This window comes from Lutjanus erythropterus, chromosome 20 (genome assembly GCF_056507025.1).
Source record: "Lutjanus erythropterus isolate fLutEry1 chromosome 20, fLutEry1.hap2, whole genome shotgun sequence".
Taxonomy (NCBI): Eukaryota; Metazoa; Chordata; class Actinopteri; order Lutjaniformes; family Lutjanidae; genus Lutjanus; species Lutjanus erythropterus.
This window is the reverse complement of record NC_139336.1, coordinates 24,280,836-24,300,024: the sequence shown is the minus strand read 5'-3', so window position 1 is coordinate 24,300,024 and position 19,189 is coordinate 24,280,836. Positions and strand designations below refer to the sequence as shown.

The window sequence follows — 19,189 nt, the reverse complement described above, 5'->3', positions numbered from 1 at the left end:
GCTGTGAATCCATCAAGGAGCCTGTAACTATAAGCTCAGCTCCTATGCAGCTCAGAAATAAACAAGCTCTGGCCTGAGCGGGACAGTAACTTCAATCCTCTCTCTGTCTATAACAAATAAACTGTTTATATGTTGGTAACACAGTCCTTCCTAGCCTGTGTAATCCAGTCCAGATTTCTCCTGGATCTGAGGGGTGCACTACAAAGACAGATTTATGCGGAAAATATTTAATCAGTAACTTTCACTTTACTTTTATTTGGCTGAAAACTTAATGGATTTCCATGTCTCCTTTATAATAAGACAGCGTGGGATTAACAGCATCATGTTTAAATCTGCTCTATGAAGTTAAATTCCCTTATGTGCAGTTGTCACATTAAGTCAACCAATACATTTCTGCCTGCATTCATCGTCTTTTTCATCGTTTGTCAAGTCATTTCATGCAAAGAAAGCCTGGTTGTGTTAAGCTTCCATCATAGTACAGCCCTTTGGTGCTAGTACCACACTCATTTTCTCACTCCACAATGTTTCTATTGTTGTGTCGTGTCGATGGTGCAATAGAACAACACACCTGTTAAATGATTGGCTGTTTGTGTGTCACTTGTAGCATGCTCCATTATCAAGGGATATGATTTACTGTTTATGAGTCAGGATGTACTTGTTACGTGCTTTCATGGCAGCTTGCATTTAATGCAGTTAAGTTAAACTACCGAACATTTTATTGAACAATTTTCTTACTGCTATTGATGAAGTGTCTGTTGCCGGTACATTATTTCTATTGTTCTATTACCCTGGCCTACTTTGAACTTTCAAAAACTGTCAAGGAAAGAAAAAAGTGAGTCTAAAACGACTCTAAATAAAAGCTGCTGGGTAGAAATCAATCTTGAAAATAGAACAAAAGGCGAGTGGAGGAGGAGAAAGTCTAGATAAAAATAAATTTAGTCAGAAGTGTCTACGTTATAGAAAAAAAAGAAGAAGGAACTTTTGAAACTGTTCCCAACTTCTTGTAAGTTTCCAGTCTACTGTCAAGTCACGTACTGTGCCAGACTTCAATATAACAATATAATACAGAGAAGTTCAGGATGGATCTCTCAAAATGTCTGAATACTGAAGTTTAAAATCACCTCCATCACCTATATTACTGTTGTAGAAGGGGCTTCCAGTATGGCGCAGCAGCAAGCAGCAACATACATCAAAGGCTCCCAAACGGTCTTACTTCCCCTCTTCAAAAATACCAGCTATCTAGGGAAAAAGTTGTTTTGTGACATGAAAGGGGGGGAAATAAGAAGGATGAGAGGAAAGCCGCAACAAAACCCAATGATAAACAACAAATCACCGAGTGAAAGCGAAGACACTAGCGACAGCGCTAGCAACCAAGCTGAGCACGAGGCTGTTCAAGCTAATATCATTGCCGAGATACAAGCGGCTCGCCCGGACATGAAAAAAGAATTTGCCGACACAATGGCGCTACTGAAGGGGGAACTGGTGGATTTCAGAGGAGAAACTAATCAAAAGCTAAGTGCTATCTCTGCTGATTTAAAAGACCTAACAGATAGAGTCGAAGAAATGGAGCAGAGAGTGGCGGACGTAGAGGAGTGGAGCGCGGAATCCAGGGAAATACTCTCCCACACACTGGAGCTTCAGGAGAGCATCCGAGGCCAGCTAAACCCGAGGTCCATTATTATCTGTTTCCTGGAGTATAAAACCAAGGAGCTCGTCCTTTGCTCCGCTTGGAAAAGTAAAGAGATCCACCATGAGGTAAAATCTTTTGAATGATCCTCAATGTCAGAAATACATAAAGGGAGAATTTCAAGAATACGACCCATAATCACAATGGCACAGTCTCCCACTACACTGTGGGATGCTGCAAAAGCTTTTATCAGAGGTAAACTTAGCATGTGGTGAGCTCAGAAGAAGAAGGAAAAAAAGAAACAAATCAAGGATTTGACTGAAAACTGGAGAGTAAACATGGAATATAATGACATTGATGTTCTAAATAAAATAGACTTTAAACAAACTATACGAAAATCAAATAGAGAAGAGAGCTAAATTAATTAAACAAAATTTTTATGAGAATGGCTCTAAATAAAAAAAACTACTTGCTTGGAGAATACGTAAACAGCAGGCCGAGAGATTTATACATAAACTAAGAGACCCACAAACCAATAAGATGTATCATACATTGGATGACATACAAACTTCCTTTGGAAAATACTACAAAATTATACGCTCAGCCTCAGGTAGCTGAGTCAGCAGCCATATCAAATTTTCTAATGTCTAGATTTATATTACTTTTGTAGTATAAAATGTCTGAATATGATGATTGAGACAAAATCTTAAGTTATAAGGAGCACCCTTTGATATGATGATGCAAACAGATTTATGAACGTTTATTTGGAGATTGGAGATCCTGACAAACTGTGAGGAGATGAATTCCGCTGATTGTTTACAGGTCCTGATGTCTCTGTGTTTAGGTCTAACTGAGTTATGACTCTGAGAAGAATAATGTTCCACACTACCCACCTGGAAGCAAGTAGGTCCTGGCTTGCCAGGCGGTATTTCAGCTTGATAGTACACTCTAAGTTCAGGCACCACGGCAATGACAGTCTTGATAACGAGAGCGATGATGTCCGACCACACCTTCTTGATGTCTACGCCTTTAGCTGCCAGCCTGTACAGCACGCTGGAGAGAGTGCGCTTGCTGCCTGTGCTCTGGCTGTCTGAGTGGACAAAGTTGCCGCTGTGGACGTTGAGGGAGTAGTTTGTCAGGTGCATGAAGACATGGCTCAGATTTTTCTGGCTTGGTTCCTGCACAATCACAACAAGAGTGACCTTAAGTATTTAAGTATATATTTCATGGCATCAAAGCAAATTAACAGCATCATCATGGCTACCTGGTAGGGCTCGGTGCAAAAACGCGTCAGGCCTTCCTTGGCAATGTAGATCTCCAGTGGCTCCAGAGACTTAATCAGCACATAAAGGCGGATATCAAACTTCAGCTTGTCAATGAGTAATGGTTTATTGATGTACTCCTGCACTACAGCCTGTTTGGCCTGTGAACCCGTCATGTGTTTTAGGTCACTGGGGTCCCGGATGAGGTAGATGCCGTCCCCCTGAGAGCCCCCATCTGGCTTGACGATGAAGGTGGGATTCAGTGTGGCATCGTTCTCCTTCACCATGCGAATCTACAGCAGAGGTGGGAGTGAGAAAGGATGGATTAAGAAATTCTGATTAGGATTTTAAAAAAATTCTGGTTATTCTGTAAGGATCACGCTAGCAAGCTCAGTAAACCCAGACTTCAGTAGCCTGGACATACCAGTAGCTAGCTGGCAACGAGTACCATTTACTGTTTTCAAGGAATGTTGAACTTAAAATCACAAATCTAAAGGTGGGATATTTGTGGAACTGTAACATGTTGGTAATCTGTGGGCCCCTTACTGAGGCTGAAAGTCCTCTGCAGCAGCCACGGGTTCAATTCCAGCCTGTGGCCACTTGCTGCTGTCATCCCCTGTCTCTCCACACCCCTGTCCTGTCATATCTTCAGCTGTCCTATCGATTAAAGGCACAAAAAACCTCAAAAAATATTTAAAAGAACTGTACTTTCGATGGGTTCGCTTCTGTGCAACAGGATAAAAAATATAATTATTTAACTTCTAGCTGTACTATATCCATTTAAACCAGACACAATCAAAGCTTTACCTAATTTTGCACAAGTCTCATAATACATTTCATACTTTAACTCTGCTTCATCTCTACTACAAGCTGAAACAACATCCACCTTTCAACTTTCCTTGAAGTAATTTTTTTGTCTTCAGAGTTCTTTACAAAAGTTACCTAATCAACACACCAAAATCATATACAATACATGCAAAGTCAAAGCCAGGGATGAAACGAAAAATTGTGATCAAACTCCTGACAATCAGTAATACCATTTCAAATTTCAATAATTATTAAAACCACGTTTGATTGCCACACTTTGAAAAATACTGTCCAGCATCAAATAAAGTTATTGTGATATGAAATTTGCATAACGTTTCATCTCTAGTCAAAGACAAGCCTTATACAGTCAACACATACAGACACTGACATACAGAAAATTGTGGGGTTAAAAAAACTGTATTTTTTTATTCTACTATTTTCATATGCTTTATTTAGCCACAGTGGTCCCAGTGAGATACCAGATCTCTTCAAGGGAGTCCTGGTCAAGACAGTAGCACAAATTCACATAAAACACAATTTCATGTGTTAGAATATTTACAAGACATAAGAATAACACAAGACAAGAAGAGTAAAAGAAGAGAAGCATACAGGCCACATCTATATCACATTCCACCTTAAATTAAAATTATATAACAGTGTTTCCATGAGGGTTTGTAAAAAACCTTTAAAGCTATTTTAAGACAGTGCATCTAAGGTAATGGGTATTTTGCAGCTCATTCCATGTCTAGGTTGCATATAAAGAAAAACTAATTTTCTAAGCTCTGAGTACACCCTGGAGACATTTAAAAAAATCTGGATAGAAGTTCTAGTGTTATAGTTGCTGGTATGATAGGATAAAAGGCTGGGAATATAAGGCGGTTTGTTTAAAACTCTTTCTAGAGAGAAGCAGTTTTGTCAGCTATAAACTAATGTAGAATCAAAATAGTGATATTACGTTGCCCCCTGCTGGACAAAAAGTACTGTTGCCACATATGATTTTCTTAGATCACAACTTCTGATCAAGCAATTACATCACCAATTCGGATCAAAACTTAAACCCCCTCATTGATATTACTCCTGATAACAGGAAGAGAGATTTAATTAGTATGAAAACTGTTTGCTGTTGTGGAGACTTTGAATGTCTGGATTATATTATTCGATTACAAATCTTAATGTTGCAAGACAAGTTCATGCCATTGACTGCTAGACATCTCTATCTACCTGCCAAAATGTCACAAAGAACGAGAACAACAAAATATGTTGTTGTTAACGGTCATTTCCTTGTCTCATTAACTTACCTCCCTAAACTGATGAATATAAGAGCACAAATCTGAATAAAAGCTTTCAGTTAATTTAAGGCTGGTTGGTGAATGGCACACTTGATAACTTGTTAACTGGTCATGACATATTTGAACACTGCAGCCACACAGAAAAGACAGTTCATTTGCTTTTCTCTTAACTACATCCCTGTTAACTACTCATAAATGTTCAGACAAGCTTAATATTTGGTCATTTGTGATGCTATGTATATATGCAATTCAAAGATATTGCTGTACTTTCTGTCAAACTGATTTGTTGCAGTTTTAAGGCACTTGGGACAGAGCTGTTTTGCAGGTTATGACATACAGGTGTAGATGCATCCAGTTGCAAACTATACCTCTGGCCTTTTTTTTCAATAACATCGAGCTCACTCTTGCCTGTGCTGCTTATATAATGAATTTATTTTTAGAAATTCAGATTTTATATATTTTGAAAACAGAATAGATCCAATAGTCTGGAAATATAAATAGTTTTCAAATCTCTTTTCTTTTTCCATACATATCAAGACCTGTAAATTACTAAAACCAAGTACCATAGTTTTCCAAACTGCATAGGAACCCTGTTCACAGGTCTTTCTCTTTCTGTCATATGTGTCTAAACTCTCTCAGTACTGTACGTCCTTTACAAGATGGATTCAGCCATGTGTTAAGGAGTGCCAGATGACCATAAAGGGTAATATTCACGAATGTATTACAGTCTGTCTTCTCCCCTCAAGGAAATTGAGCAATGAAGCGAGCACATGACAAGAATGAAACAGGTCATATTATTTAAAGCACTACTGTTGCAATGTAGCATGGTGAGCAGTTATAATGGTGGACAGACACTAGTATTGTAAAGCCAACAGTGAACTCCATAACCTCAGCATCTGAGTTTGAAATACATCTCAAAGCAGCATGATAAAGTCTGTCAAGTGAGGCCAAAGTAGAGGGACAGGCAAATTTGTAAAGCCTAGCTGAGACAGGAAGGCCTGTGGCGAGACATTGAGTCACTGGTATATTTTTATTTATAAAGCCATTGAGGGAATTCAAAGGAATCTTTGTCTTAGATCACAAGACATAATCTGCTGTCAGTCCCAACAATCAGAGGAGAGAGAGGAAAGGAGGACTTTATGTTTTCAGCTCCAGCTATTTAGGCTTTGCTCAGACTACAAATTGGATCCAAACTACATTTGGAGGTCAAACAATGTCTGGGCAAGAGCACTTCCTGGACTGAAAACTAGTTTGTTTGACAAGGGTATACAAAAATCACAAAAACTCTCAAGGCATTTTCTTTTACAACATTTAAAATACCGTTATTGTCACTGCTTGGTCGTGTGTGCTAAAAGAGATCCAAATAAAATCAATCAATTTTGCACCACTCATAATGCGACACACAGCTGCAATGTCAAAACCTGGTGGGAGTTTATCAGCACAGCCTGAGCAGGAATCATGGCACTACTGGCAGAGCAGTAAGGACAACAGAGAACAGCAGTCAGACGTTGAAGTAAATTGTCTGCTGGCACTTTGGGAGGAGGCTTCTGTAGAGGCTCTCCCCATTTCTCATGTTTCCAAGTTGGAAAGCACAGAAAATCCATGCAAATAGGTTGGTGATATCTGCACACACAAATCCGATCTGCTCACTTGCAAATAACAGTGTGGCAGTCTGTCTTACAGATCTGATCTGACAAACAAATCTGATCTGCCTGCAGTCTGAACAAAGCCTTTGAATGATTTGCAAAGGGAAAATACCTCTTTTGACTTGTGATTGCAGAAAAAGCACAGGTGTAATTTATGACATGAAAAATGGTTACATTACATTTAAGTGTTCCATGTACAGGGTCATGTGGTTATGCATGTTGATTTGCTGGCATGGCCTAGTGGGGCATTTAAATGGAATGTAGCCATTGTTATTACTATTATTAGTAACACCTGTGTTATGTTGTTGACCAAGTCAAAATGTCTGCTGTGAAAAAGGTCCAGTTAAATTAAGGAATTTAATATTTAAATAGCTCTTTAATTATTAGTTAATTGTGTCCGTTTTAGTTTATTTAAGGCTTCTGAATATTGCTATTTATTTTGTAGTATCATTGTATCCGTTGCATGACTTTTGCATTTGTATTTTGTATGTTTTAAGCTGCCCTCTTGTCCCCCCTATTTCTGTCCTTCTTTGACCTGTTTTAATATAGGGTAATTTTAAAAAAACAGAACACTTGATGATATTTTTCAGTGTCCTTTTTACACATACACTCACCTCTTATCTTTTGTCAACTTATGCTTGTGATCTACAGTCAATACAACATTTTCTGAAACAGCTTGAATTCTACTCCGACAACAGGTATCCATGTTTCACTGCACAAAAATACAGAAGCGCAATAATTTACTTCACTTCACCAAAGAAAACCTCCATGCATCATGTCCAGTATCAGAGCACTTTTGTTATGAAGTTAAGCAACTATACCTGTGTGGAAAACTGCTGGTGCTCCTCAGGCAGGATCCAGGAACGGGGATAGAAGTCGTACTCTTCTGGGAACAGCTCCTGCATAGTCCGCATTGCCCGACTCAGGTTAATCTTCCTTAGCATTTCAATCATTCCTGCAATGCACAAAGCACTGTTTCAGAGATACAAGAGACTGACAGGTAATATATCAATAAAAAACAGTCTTTGAAGGATATTTTATTGCTTTGGGAAAAATCTATCTAGTATCTATCAAAGGTTCTCAATATCAAGAAGTTTCCACATGATTACATTCACCACTGAAGTATCATATGGTGTCAGATAAATGCAGGTAAGGAGACTCCAGTGATGTAAATGTGGATGTAAATTTCTTAGCAATACAATAAACTTTAGAATCGCTGAAGTAATAAAGATTATTGCCACGACATGAAAACATTAATCTGTAAAAACATTAAAATTTAATAAAGTGACATATTAATCACTGGCTCATTCGATCATTCATCATCATTCACTGTCACTCACGTGGGTGGAATGTTTTGACGTGTGCCAGGAAACCTGTCCAGCTAAACATATGACTCAACTCTGAATATTCACCCACCAAAGCGCCTGTGTAACATATAAATTAACATCATATGATATAGAAATATAATGTGAGTTACTCATTAATGCTGCATATGTATATGTTTACATTTGTAGTGACTTTCTGAAAAAGACATTGTGTTACGTTCCATTGCATGTTTGTGCTGTTTTTAGCTCAGAGAACATGTATCCATCAAAAAACAGCATGTTTGCAGTAGCATCAACTACTGCAATACATTTGTACTTTTACATTTCATCTAATATGTCTACGTAATAATTCTACTGTTAGATTTATGTAACTGTGTCCAACCTATTGTCTTAGGGAGTCGTTTAATGAGTAGCATTAAGAACAAAAAACAACCTCAGTTTGAGATAGTGGTTGTAGAGTCTGGAACAAAAGTAGAATTTGGGACAGTTGTGGGACACTGAGGAGAAAATTTAATTTCAAACACTGATTATAGGAAAGGAACAAGGCTGAATGGGTGAAGTACCTGGGAACTTGTTGACCTGCCCTGAGACGATATTTTCATTGTCATGGAAGGAAACGCCGTGCCAGTAGATATCACAGGCTGCTCGTCTTCCCAAGGGAAACTACAGGAAGGGAGAGAAAACAGCAAGCAAACACAAATAATGATAAGAACGTTAAAAAAAACATCTGTAAATTTGAGTTAAGGCTTAATCTGTTAGTATGACTCAGGACACTGGTAAGGTGTGTGTCCTTGGTAATCCAAGCGCACGGATAATCTTGCCTTAAGTTGGTAGGTAGTGCGTGTTGTGATGTGATGAGCTGGGAAACGAGTGGGGTGATACTATAAAAGGATTTAGAGAGCGAGGCAATCCTACTGGCACCAAGCACAGCTTTTGTCCTCTACACCTCTACTCAACAGTGTGTGTGCTATGACATACTGGAGGTGTACGTGTGTGTGTGTGTGTGTGTGTAGTGCAAGAACTGGAAGGAAAAGCAAGGAAAGCAGATTAAAATAGTTTGTGAGTTAACACTAAAATAATGTGAAGAATTAAACTTGTAAAATAAGAAATGGTCTACTAGAAATAATGTAATGTATTCCTTCCAATATCTTAAGAATGTTGCATTCAAACAACAAACATATTCCCAGATTTGTTTGAGTAAATCACTAATCAGAGAACAAAACCCCTTTACAAATTTATTTTGTATGATCAATATTAATTTAATATAAACACGTCTGTTAAAGTGATGAACTGCTCGACTTGTGGTTTATAGAGATGGTAACATATGTTTTATGCTCCTGCTATAGTTTTTATGGCTTGTGCTACAATTTTTTTTCACATTTTCAATCTCTGTAGCACCAGTGCTATGAGCAAAAAAGTTCATGTAGAGCCCTGATGTAACCTTGAAACAGGACATTGCTACTTCCCAGCAGCGTCCCGTACGCCAATATTTTTCCTGGAATGATTAAGTCATGTTCTATAGCATCCATGCTCTGTATGTACTTGTTCATGTTTTAAAAATGGTTTAACTTGAGCCAGGTTATACAGCAATGATAACAATATCACATCCATACAGTGTGAGTAGTATAATGCTGTTAAAAATAAGTTTGGACACACTTCTCATTACATGTTTTTTCTTTATTTTTAGAGGAAATGGTTAAGATTATACCAACAGCGTGCAAAGCCGTCACCGAAGCAAAAGGTGGCTGCTTTGAAGAATCTAAAATATAAAAGACCAAAAAACTCTTGCACACTTGTAGGTCAATAGGTGCGTAGCAGAAGGCCATGGGTTGACAAAAAAAGCAAAATGAGTCTAAACACTTGATTGCAAATGCAGAGGGCAGTTTGCAAGTCTTTTGATTTTTAAGAATCTAAAATATAAAACATATTTTGCCTTGTTTTCACATTTTTGCTTGCTACATAATTCCATATAGTTCCATATTTCACAGTTTTGATGGCTTCAGTATTAATCTACAATGTAGACAAATAAAGAAAAAACACTGAATGAGAAGATATGTCCAATACATCCATACAGCATTTTTTCCTCTGATTATATGTGCTTAAGAAAAACAACCATTAACACAACATAACACATTTGTGTTCATCCCAAAAATCATCTATGTACACTATGGTCTGTGCAGGTACTCTGCATCCTCATAACCTGCTGAAACTGACCTGAATAATTTAAAGATGCACTTGCTGATTTCCACCCAGCTCATGGTTAATATATAATGACATGACACAGCTCATATCTGAGTTTCAAAACATAAACATTGAGTTGAAAAGAATGTTGACATGGTGTCTATCTTTAAATTTATTATACCAAGACTCCACATTGAGCTGTACTGGAAGGTTAGCAGTATGTCGTCACCACTCCTAAATTCTACTCTCATATGACCCCACCCTGCTGCCAAGCTACAGGACAGATCTCTGACAGAGCTGCATCTCATTAATGAGTTAGCATGAGAGCGTGTGAAACAGGGAAACCCTGTTGGACAGCCAAGACCTGCTATAAATACTGCCACAGAGATGCCAGTGTATAACTGTCTAATCGCATGAGGGAAGGGTGTTAAATTAATTTAAGCAGTTTCTCAGGATCAGGCCCCAACATAGCCTTCTTGTGTATGTTTAGAGGGGTAAAGATAGGACCACATACAACCTTTTTTTTTCTCCTTTCTTCTTTTTTGTTACTTTGGCATCTGAGAAATTGTGATGAGTATTTTGTATAATTACAGTAGAGATTGACTGACCATGAAAATAATCGTCAGGTTAATCGATAATGAAAATAATTGTTAGTTGCACCCCTACATTCAACCCATTGTTCCGGACTTCAGCACGTTTTTTGAGCCACTTTGTGAATGAAAATGCTTTGCTCACTGACGCCAGGCAAGAGACACTGTAATCAATTTTAGCTACAAAATGTAGCCACATACACAATATTTCAACTTGCTGGTTATCTGTCAGGCATTCAGTAAATAGCATTTATACTGTATTTCCAGCTATAAAGTCCAAGGCTCAACAAGAAGGATAGCCCATTAAAGTAATTTTTCATCCAAAAATGGCAGAAAATGCTATTTTAAGTTGCATAAATGTGGCTATTTCTCTTCTTTTTAAAAGACTAAAGAAACCAGAAAATATTCATATTTGAGTAAAAACTAATTTGGGCAAGTAGATTTCTGATTGAAAAAACATTGAGGTTGAATCCTGCCCAGGTTATCATTTTTTTTGATGCTGTAAGTCTGCCTCTGGGTGGCAGAGCTTTCAGAAAATAATGTGCTTTAATTCAAACTGTCAGCTTAGTCTATAGGATCCAAATCAAAATACCAAACCCATGATTAAATGCACGGTTATTAGTCTCATTTTCTGCAGCTGTCAGTCAGACCCCCAGGCTTCAGCCGTTCTCTCTCTGCCTCAAAGAGGACTAGCAGTTTATTGGATTAGAGGAGCTTAAGGCTAATCATTTCACACTGTTTAGTAGAATGCCATATGCTGAAAGTCAGTTGACAAATGCCTCTCAGGCCCAAAAATACTGCAGATGTAGAGACATACTCGATAAAGGGATTTTCACCAATCAATTTTAATTTCATGATTGACAAACAAATACAGTAAAGGCTAGTGGAGTTTCAACTTCTTCGATGATGCTGACAGGTACTATCAGAATGGCACATGGTCTATAGCACCCTTGACTTTGTTGGGGGTGGACAAAGAGAGGACAAAGCGTGGTAATGTATAGGCCTCCAAACGGTCTGCCGTTTCCGATGGCAGGCCTGGAAGGGTTTAAGTGTCACTGCGTGGTCACTGGTGATAAGTAGTCTTTACTTCACCTGACTCCTCTCATTGCCCTTCTTTACTGTTCATGCATAATGGAGGCCACGTTAATAATGGCTGATTGCAGGTATTAATTGCATCCAATTCAAACTGACCAGATGGTGTTTGTGGCTCACAGTAAGAAGGACTAGATCAATTAGCTCTCTCATAAATCTTTTAAAGTTTGCTGCCTTGCATTTAGAACAACTTTCAATCCACATCAATCTTCTGCAATTTTATACACTGAGTTAAAGGTGATATTGTCATATATGGAATAATGAGCCAAGTTTTCAATCAATTAATTCTTCGAACTATGACAGGGGTATGTTGTAAATCAAGTAAGTCAAATCATCATATTCTAAATTAAAACTGCAACTAATAATTATTTTCATTATCAATTAATCTGCAAATTATTTTCTCAATTAGCCTAATTGATTAATGGTTTGCTTTATAAAACATCTGAAAACAGTGACAATACTACAACGGCAGTCCCTAAAATCCTCAATTTAATATTATGTACGAAAAGGAAAGGTGGCCAACTCTCCTGTATGTGAAGCTGTAACCATCAAACTTTTATATCAACATTTTTACTTGCTTGAAACAATGATTAACTGATTAACAAAATAGTTGGGAATTGATTATCTGTAGGGATGAGAATTGAGAGACGATTTCAAATAATCTGAGCGCTGGGAATTGTATGCCTCCAAGTTTATAAATTCCTTTTATCGATGGTGGGATGTCTGATAGTTGCACATTTCAAAACAATGACGTCAAACTTATTGGTGTCTATGCTGTTGGAAACTTTCAACAAGAACAACTAATGTCAGATAGGAAGAAACAGTAGAAAGAGTGGCTTCATTTTATGAAAAAAGATGACAAAAGTGTTAGTTGTAATATCTGTAAAATAAATATTTCAGTAAAGATGGAAACACCAGCAATATACTGAAACACCTCTCTATACAACATGGACTTAAATTAGATTTCAGATGGCTACAGCCAGCTCAGGAATCAATAAAGGAATCAATAAAGAATCAGATCAATGAGCAGAATTGATAATGGCATTGGTGTCAATAAAGTCTTATCAAAACCCATACCTAATTATTTGTCCATTAATTAATCGACTTATTGTTGCAGATCTACTCTAAATATCTAGTCATGGAAAACACTGAAGACAGTACTTGAAGTAAGATGGTTGACTCCATTCACAACTCATCTTATACCACATGTTATGAAATACAAAGTTTTGCATATTATGCAGGTTATATAGCTTGCATGATGGACTCACAAGACTATTATAGCATGGAAGCCTTACGGTGCTTGACTTTTAGCTTACCACATGCCACATTTAATGGATGGTAATATTTAACAATTGATGCTTAGACAAGTAGAAACAATCCCACGTCTTTGTGAATTCACAACCACCACTTCCCACTATCAAATCTTCTGTCCCCTTTCTGAATGATCAATTTGGCCACCTTCAGTACTGCATTATACATAAATCAATTTAAATGGCTGTCTAACTGCTAGAAAGGTGCTGCAGCCCTTAATATAAAAAGCTTGTGTTTTTATAACAGTTTCCATAGATTATATTAATATAAATATTAGCTCAACCACATCTTCACAAGATCATTTAAATTCAAAAGGCGCACAACACATAAGACTGCTAACCATCTAAAAATATAGCTTTGTGACTGACACTGTGCCAGAGATACTGCCTCTCATAAAATTCCAGCTCTTGGATAATAAATAAAAGAAACACACAGGCAAACTATTACATAATCTACTTTAAAGCCCTATTCAGAGAAAATAGATTGTCAAGGGAGAGGCTGACTGATGTCATCATTGCCAAATCGATTTTAACCCTGTCTTAATTGTCCATTACAGTAATCTTTATAGGATGTTGCAGTTAAGGTTCTATTATATGTTACTGGCTGTTAAATGCTTAGTAAAAGTTATCTCAGATTGTAGTAATGCAATACAGATTAATATCCTTGAAAACTGTAGAAAATGTGCAGCCTTGGCCTTTTCTTCGAGTCTCTTTTTATGCACAGAGACACTTGAGGCAGTCTTTGCTTATCTTTGACCTCTCCAACCCAAATGCAGCTCATCACACCCACAGGCCTGTCTCAAGATGATATAGTAAGAGAAAAACAGAAAATTTAAATCAATCAAAAAAAAGACACTGAGTGAAGAGCAATCATTTCTATAGACGCAACAATTAACCAATTAGTTGTCAACTATTAACTTAATTGCCATCTATAGTGAAAACTGATTAGCTGCTTTGAGTAATTTTTAAGTCAAAATACTCTGATTCCAACTTCTTAAATGTAAGTATTTCTTGGTTTCTTTACTCCTCTATGAAAATAAACTGACACTCTTTGTGTTGTGGACAAAACAAGACATTTGAGGACGTCAGGTTGGAGTGGCTCGGCAGCGGCATTCGATCACCCAGGAATGAGATTTAACAATCAACTATGTTTTTCCAGAATTGCTTACCCTATCATTAAAGGGACAGTTTGGATTTGTTGACATGGGGTTGTATGAGGTACTTATCTGTAGTCAGTGTATTACCTACAGTAGTACTTTGGTGGGCAGGGTTGGCAGAAAAACATAGTTTAGCCTCATTAAAAAAGGGCCACCTAAAAAGTGTAATCAGTGTTAGTGTTTGCTATGTTTAGATTATTTTCAGCGTTTTAACTTGCTATCAGACAATCTTTTCTGACGAGAAAGTGCAATTATATAAGCCAAATATCACTGTCTACAAAGCAACCAAACTCCCTAAAGAAAACCAGCAGAAAATGGAAATTGATGGTCTCCCACTACCTTGATTTATTAGTTTGTTTGGGCTATTGTATGACTTCTGTTAATCTAAACTAACCTTTTAAAACACCAAAGTCATAATAACAAAAATGAAGTGATCAATCAAGGCAGCAGTAGAATATTGCATACAAAATGTGATGGTGATTTTTTTTTTTTGGATGGGCTCTTTTTTGACCTTGTCCACAGCAGGGGGGCTAGGCTAGGCCTAAGACAGATATTTTCTGTCTAGGCACAGTTATGGTCAATGCCTTAGCTGACGCCAGGGATCCTCTCTGAATCAAGCTGTTCACTCCAAAATATTTCCTAGGAACGAAATCTGCACAGAACATGGATGAACAGCAGTTCTCAAAGACAAACAGCAAAAGCACAAGACAGAAACTCATGCAGCGCACCTCTTTCCACTTCAGCTGCTTGATGCTCAACTTCAGCGCCTCCAACGACGTTTTGGCTTTTGCAGTATCCACCGTCACTGGTCTCCTCTTCCTTGCAAGTTTGAATCCCTCCTCACGGCGTGTTTCTTGCATGTTTTTGGATGGATGGATGGTCACATAATTCCCATTATTCTCCGATTTGCCCTGCAGGATCTTTCCGGTCCCTTTGATGTGAAGTGTCCGCTCATGCCCTAATCTATTTAAGTTTCTCCCAGACCCGTGCAGTGACAGATCTGATATGTTTATGCCACAAGAGTTCTTGTCATCTTTCACCAGCTTACTACGACCTCTACCCCTGTGTTTGGCAGTGATGTTGGATGCATCTCTGCCGGGTATGGTGATGCTGGAGGGGTCCGGTGAGACGGTAGCAGGTGGAGAGGACACCGGGACCTGCTCCTCTGCGTCCACGCCCTCCTTCTCTGCATCCTCGCCGAGTGATTTCATTTGCCCGAGTTGAACCTTAACTTTTACATAATGATCGCTCATTATGTGAAATGCTATGAGTGACGCTGCTGGGCAGGGCACCACACAGTGCGATAATCCGACACCGGCGAGCTAACGTGAGGCTGAAATAATGTAGTACGCATTGCTAGCTTAAATGGCTAATTAAAGAGTAAAAGCCATTATATTTCTGTCAGGTTATTTAGCGTAGAAATATGCTCACAGCCTCAAACGTTATATAGCTATAGCTATTTAACTTAACGGCTGGCAAGTCAGGCTAACGGTGGCTAACGCCGTCTACTTCAAAGGGCTATCGGCTCTCACAACCTGCCCGTTGACTTATGCTAGCTGCTAGTGGCAGCACTTGTAGCCAACACTGGAGCTAGCTAAACCTGACGTTAGCCTGTCAAACTTCATTTAGCTAACATATGCTTCTAGAACGGTTATCCTTTAGTTGACTCGTTACAGACTTTACCTTACGTGTACCGTTATCTAGCTACTTCTCTAGCAACTGTCACCGGCGCTGTACTGATGTCAACGGTCTTCTGCTGTCTCTCTTTGTGTATTATCCTCCTTGTGTTGTTAAGAAGCACAGCAGTAGCTCAGCAACGGCAGAAGGCAGAGCAGCCCGGTGCCCAGCCTCCATCTGGTTTGAGCAGGGCTGTTCATAGCTGTTTAGGGGCTCTGGGCAAACTGTTGTTGAGGGGCCCCTATTTTGTGAAACTGTGTTGGGGGAATTCCAACTGCTCAGAGCTGCTCCACAGGCATGAATACAACATTTAAAGTCGAGACAAAATGAAAAATACCCATTTAATTCTTTTAGATCATACCTTCAGTCATACTCTCCACTTGCACAATGTAGTGATGTATGCAAGGGAAAATGTTTATTTCACAATAACAACCTGCTCACTGTACATTATCTTGCTTGTTACATGTTTATGTACAGAAAATACAAATAATTTGACACAAAATATGAATTTGATGGCGGGTCACGCTTGCCAATCGGTCAGTGGGGAAAACCCGGTGAACCGGGGTGGACCGGCCGGGAGAGCCCGGCGACTGCGCCCTGGCGGAGCCCCCCCAAGTATGGCTTTGGTCGCTGATGCGGCCATGCACCACCACCCACAGAATCGAGAAAGAGCCATCAATCTGTCAATCCTTTCCCTGTCCAGGCCAGGTGAGGTTCCCCGTGTTGAGTCGACTTAAACCGCAGGCTCCACTCCTGGTGGTGCCCTTCAGTCAATTCCTTTAAGTTTCAGCTTTGCAACCATACTCCCACCGGAACCCAAAGACTTCAGTTTCGGCTTTGGCGGGTCATGGCGAATAACGCCACCGGATCGCTAGTCGGCATCGTTGTGGCGGACCGTCCAGCCCCTTCCCAAGATCCAACTACGAGCTTTTTAACTGCGGCAACTTTAAGATATGCTATTGGAGTTGTTGGAATTACCACGGCTGCTGGCATCAGACTTGCCCACCAATGGATCCTCGTTAAAGGATATAATCAGGGAAAATATTCTGATCAAATCATTGTTTTTTGTCATTAAAACTGTCCTGTTTGTTTTTTGTGTGTGAATATCATTGATGTGCTTTCACTTGTTTATTGTACTAACCAGACTTTCATAAATAATTGCTGTAATTTGACCTATTTAAAACAGGGGCTGGTTTCACAAAGATAGACTTTGTTGTTTGGTGCCACAGTTGGTGGCGTTTGTTACCATGGTAACATGGGTCTTAACCATGATTCAGCATGGGGGTAAGGTGTCAGGCTTTTTTTGGCTTACAGTTAGTCAGTCTTTATTTCTGTGAAATGGTCTAACATGCAATAGACTGATCTATAAGTAAAATTAAGGCTAGTCTAACACTGTAGACTTTTTTTGACATTGTTTTTAACACCAGTTTCTCTGGCAGTGGCTCCTGCACACTCTGTCATCTCAGACTGATTTCACAAAAATATTTTTGACTAACGTGTTTGTAGGCCCCTACAGCTTCACGACAATCTTAGCTGCTGAAAAGACATGAAAAATGACAGTAACTCACCTGTGTGTTCATGAGTCTTGTAAACACAGCAAGTGCTCACTTGACAATACTTCAAGAAATCATAATAATATCTCAATATTTCACTATATTGATATGAAATCTTCTGCCTTCACATTTTCTCAATTTGTCTCCACAGCAGTTTAAAAGAGCACTGAAATCACTTCTTCTCTCCAAGCAGTATTTTCCATATGGACTGCCTATATAAGCTGGATCTAAGTAATATTAACCAATGTTTCCTTTGTCATACAAATCTAAAGGCCTTCTATGAACACTGTTTGTTTCTTTCTGTTAGTCATTGCTTGTGTTTATTCTTTCCTTTATCTGCCTTGTCTTATGAAAATTCTAAATCATATCACATGAGTGTATGCTCTAATGTGTGTGTGTGTGTGTGTGTGTGTGTGTGTGTGTGTCTCATGACTATGAATGAATCACCATTTTTGTTTATTTCACGGCTTTGTTAAATAATCAATTCTGATTGGTCAATTACAGCATTCTAAGCTCTTATTCTGTTATTTCTGTATAAACAGACCATTTCTATGAGGAACAGACTGTTGCTATGGACACAGTTCTGATCATAATTTCTGGAGGAGAAATAAAATCATTTTTCTAATAAATAAAATCGTTCGATCAAAATTAGTATTTTGTGTCTGGTTTTCCCCACATAAGTAGCTGTGTGATGTAAGGGATAGTGTACAGTGATCACATCATTACTGCAAAATAAACGCGAACAGGGTGGTGCAGGATTCAAGATTATCCTGCTCATTACACAGCTATACTTAAAAGAACAATAATTTGACATAATATTAATCTAAAAAATGTCTACAATGCTCCCCCAGAGTCTATGATAAGAACTGTGTCCATGGTAACATTCTGGTACTCATAGCAGCGGTCTGTTATATAAAAATAACAGACCTTAGAAAGCTGTAATTGACCAGTCAGCATCTAGTATTTAACAAATGGTTTAAACAGTTTTTTTTAATAGTTCAGTTTTATTGATAGGTACATATAAATTGTGGATAATTACAATACTGTAATTATTATATGTAATATGATGTGTGGAAAATTCCACTGGATGGTTTTATGGTAACTCTCCTTCATATTCCCTTGTAATTATTGCACCGATATATTTTAAAAATGTCTATATGAGTAAATAAACAGAAAAAAACAAAGCTGATTGAGGTATTATGGGAACATCTGAACACCAGCTACCCAGTTGAGACAAATGCAATTTTTATCACAATGTGTTGAAAATCAATTGTCTGACCAAACTTATTCATGGATTAGAAGTTCATTCAAGTTTAATCACGTCTGATTGTCCTTTACAACTCCAGTCTGTTCAGTTCGAGTCGAATACATCAATATCAGATCAACACCAGGAGGAACACTTCAGTGCTACTGTATATACGGTATGTATTATTCCATCTTATCTCTGCTTCAGATTCATTTATACACAGGAAACAACAACGTTCCACTAATATTTACAGTTGTACAAAAACTATCACACTGTGTCACAATTTGACTCTCCGTCTCTACTAGGGACAGACAAAAGAGTATTCTGTGAAACCCTTTCAAAAACTAATTATTTACTTAGAGGTTATATTACAAATAAAGTCATAGGCAGTGCCCTGAGAATATGTCTAACCAGATGAGTGTGCTTC

General features: G+C 38.4%; 1 protein-coding gene across 1 annotated transcript in view; it reads right to left on the bottom strand.

Annotated features, from left to right (window-relative positions):
• Window positions 1-16,090, bottom strand: part of ttll11 (tubulin tyrosine ligase-like family, member 11) — a 31,561-nt gene extending 15,471 nt beyond the window's left edge. The window contains exons 1-5 of the mRNA XM_084746444.1: window positions 15,015-16,090; window positions 8,520-8,619; window positions 7,453-7,586; window positions 2,892-3,182; window positions 2,521-2,805 (exon numbers count right to left, since the gene is read on the bottom strand). Of these exons, the coding sequence (XP_084602570.1) occupies window positions 2,521-2,805; window positions 2,892-3,182; window positions 7,453-7,586; window positions 8,520-8,619; window positions 15,015-15,539 (1,335 nt within the window). The 5' untranslated portion in view covers window positions 15,540-16,090. The remainder of the gene's footprint in view (window positions 1-2,520; window positions 2,806-2,891; window positions 3,183-7,452; window positions 7,587-8,519; window positions 8,620-15,014) is intronic.
• Window positions 16,091-19,189: the final 3,099 nt, after the last annotated feature.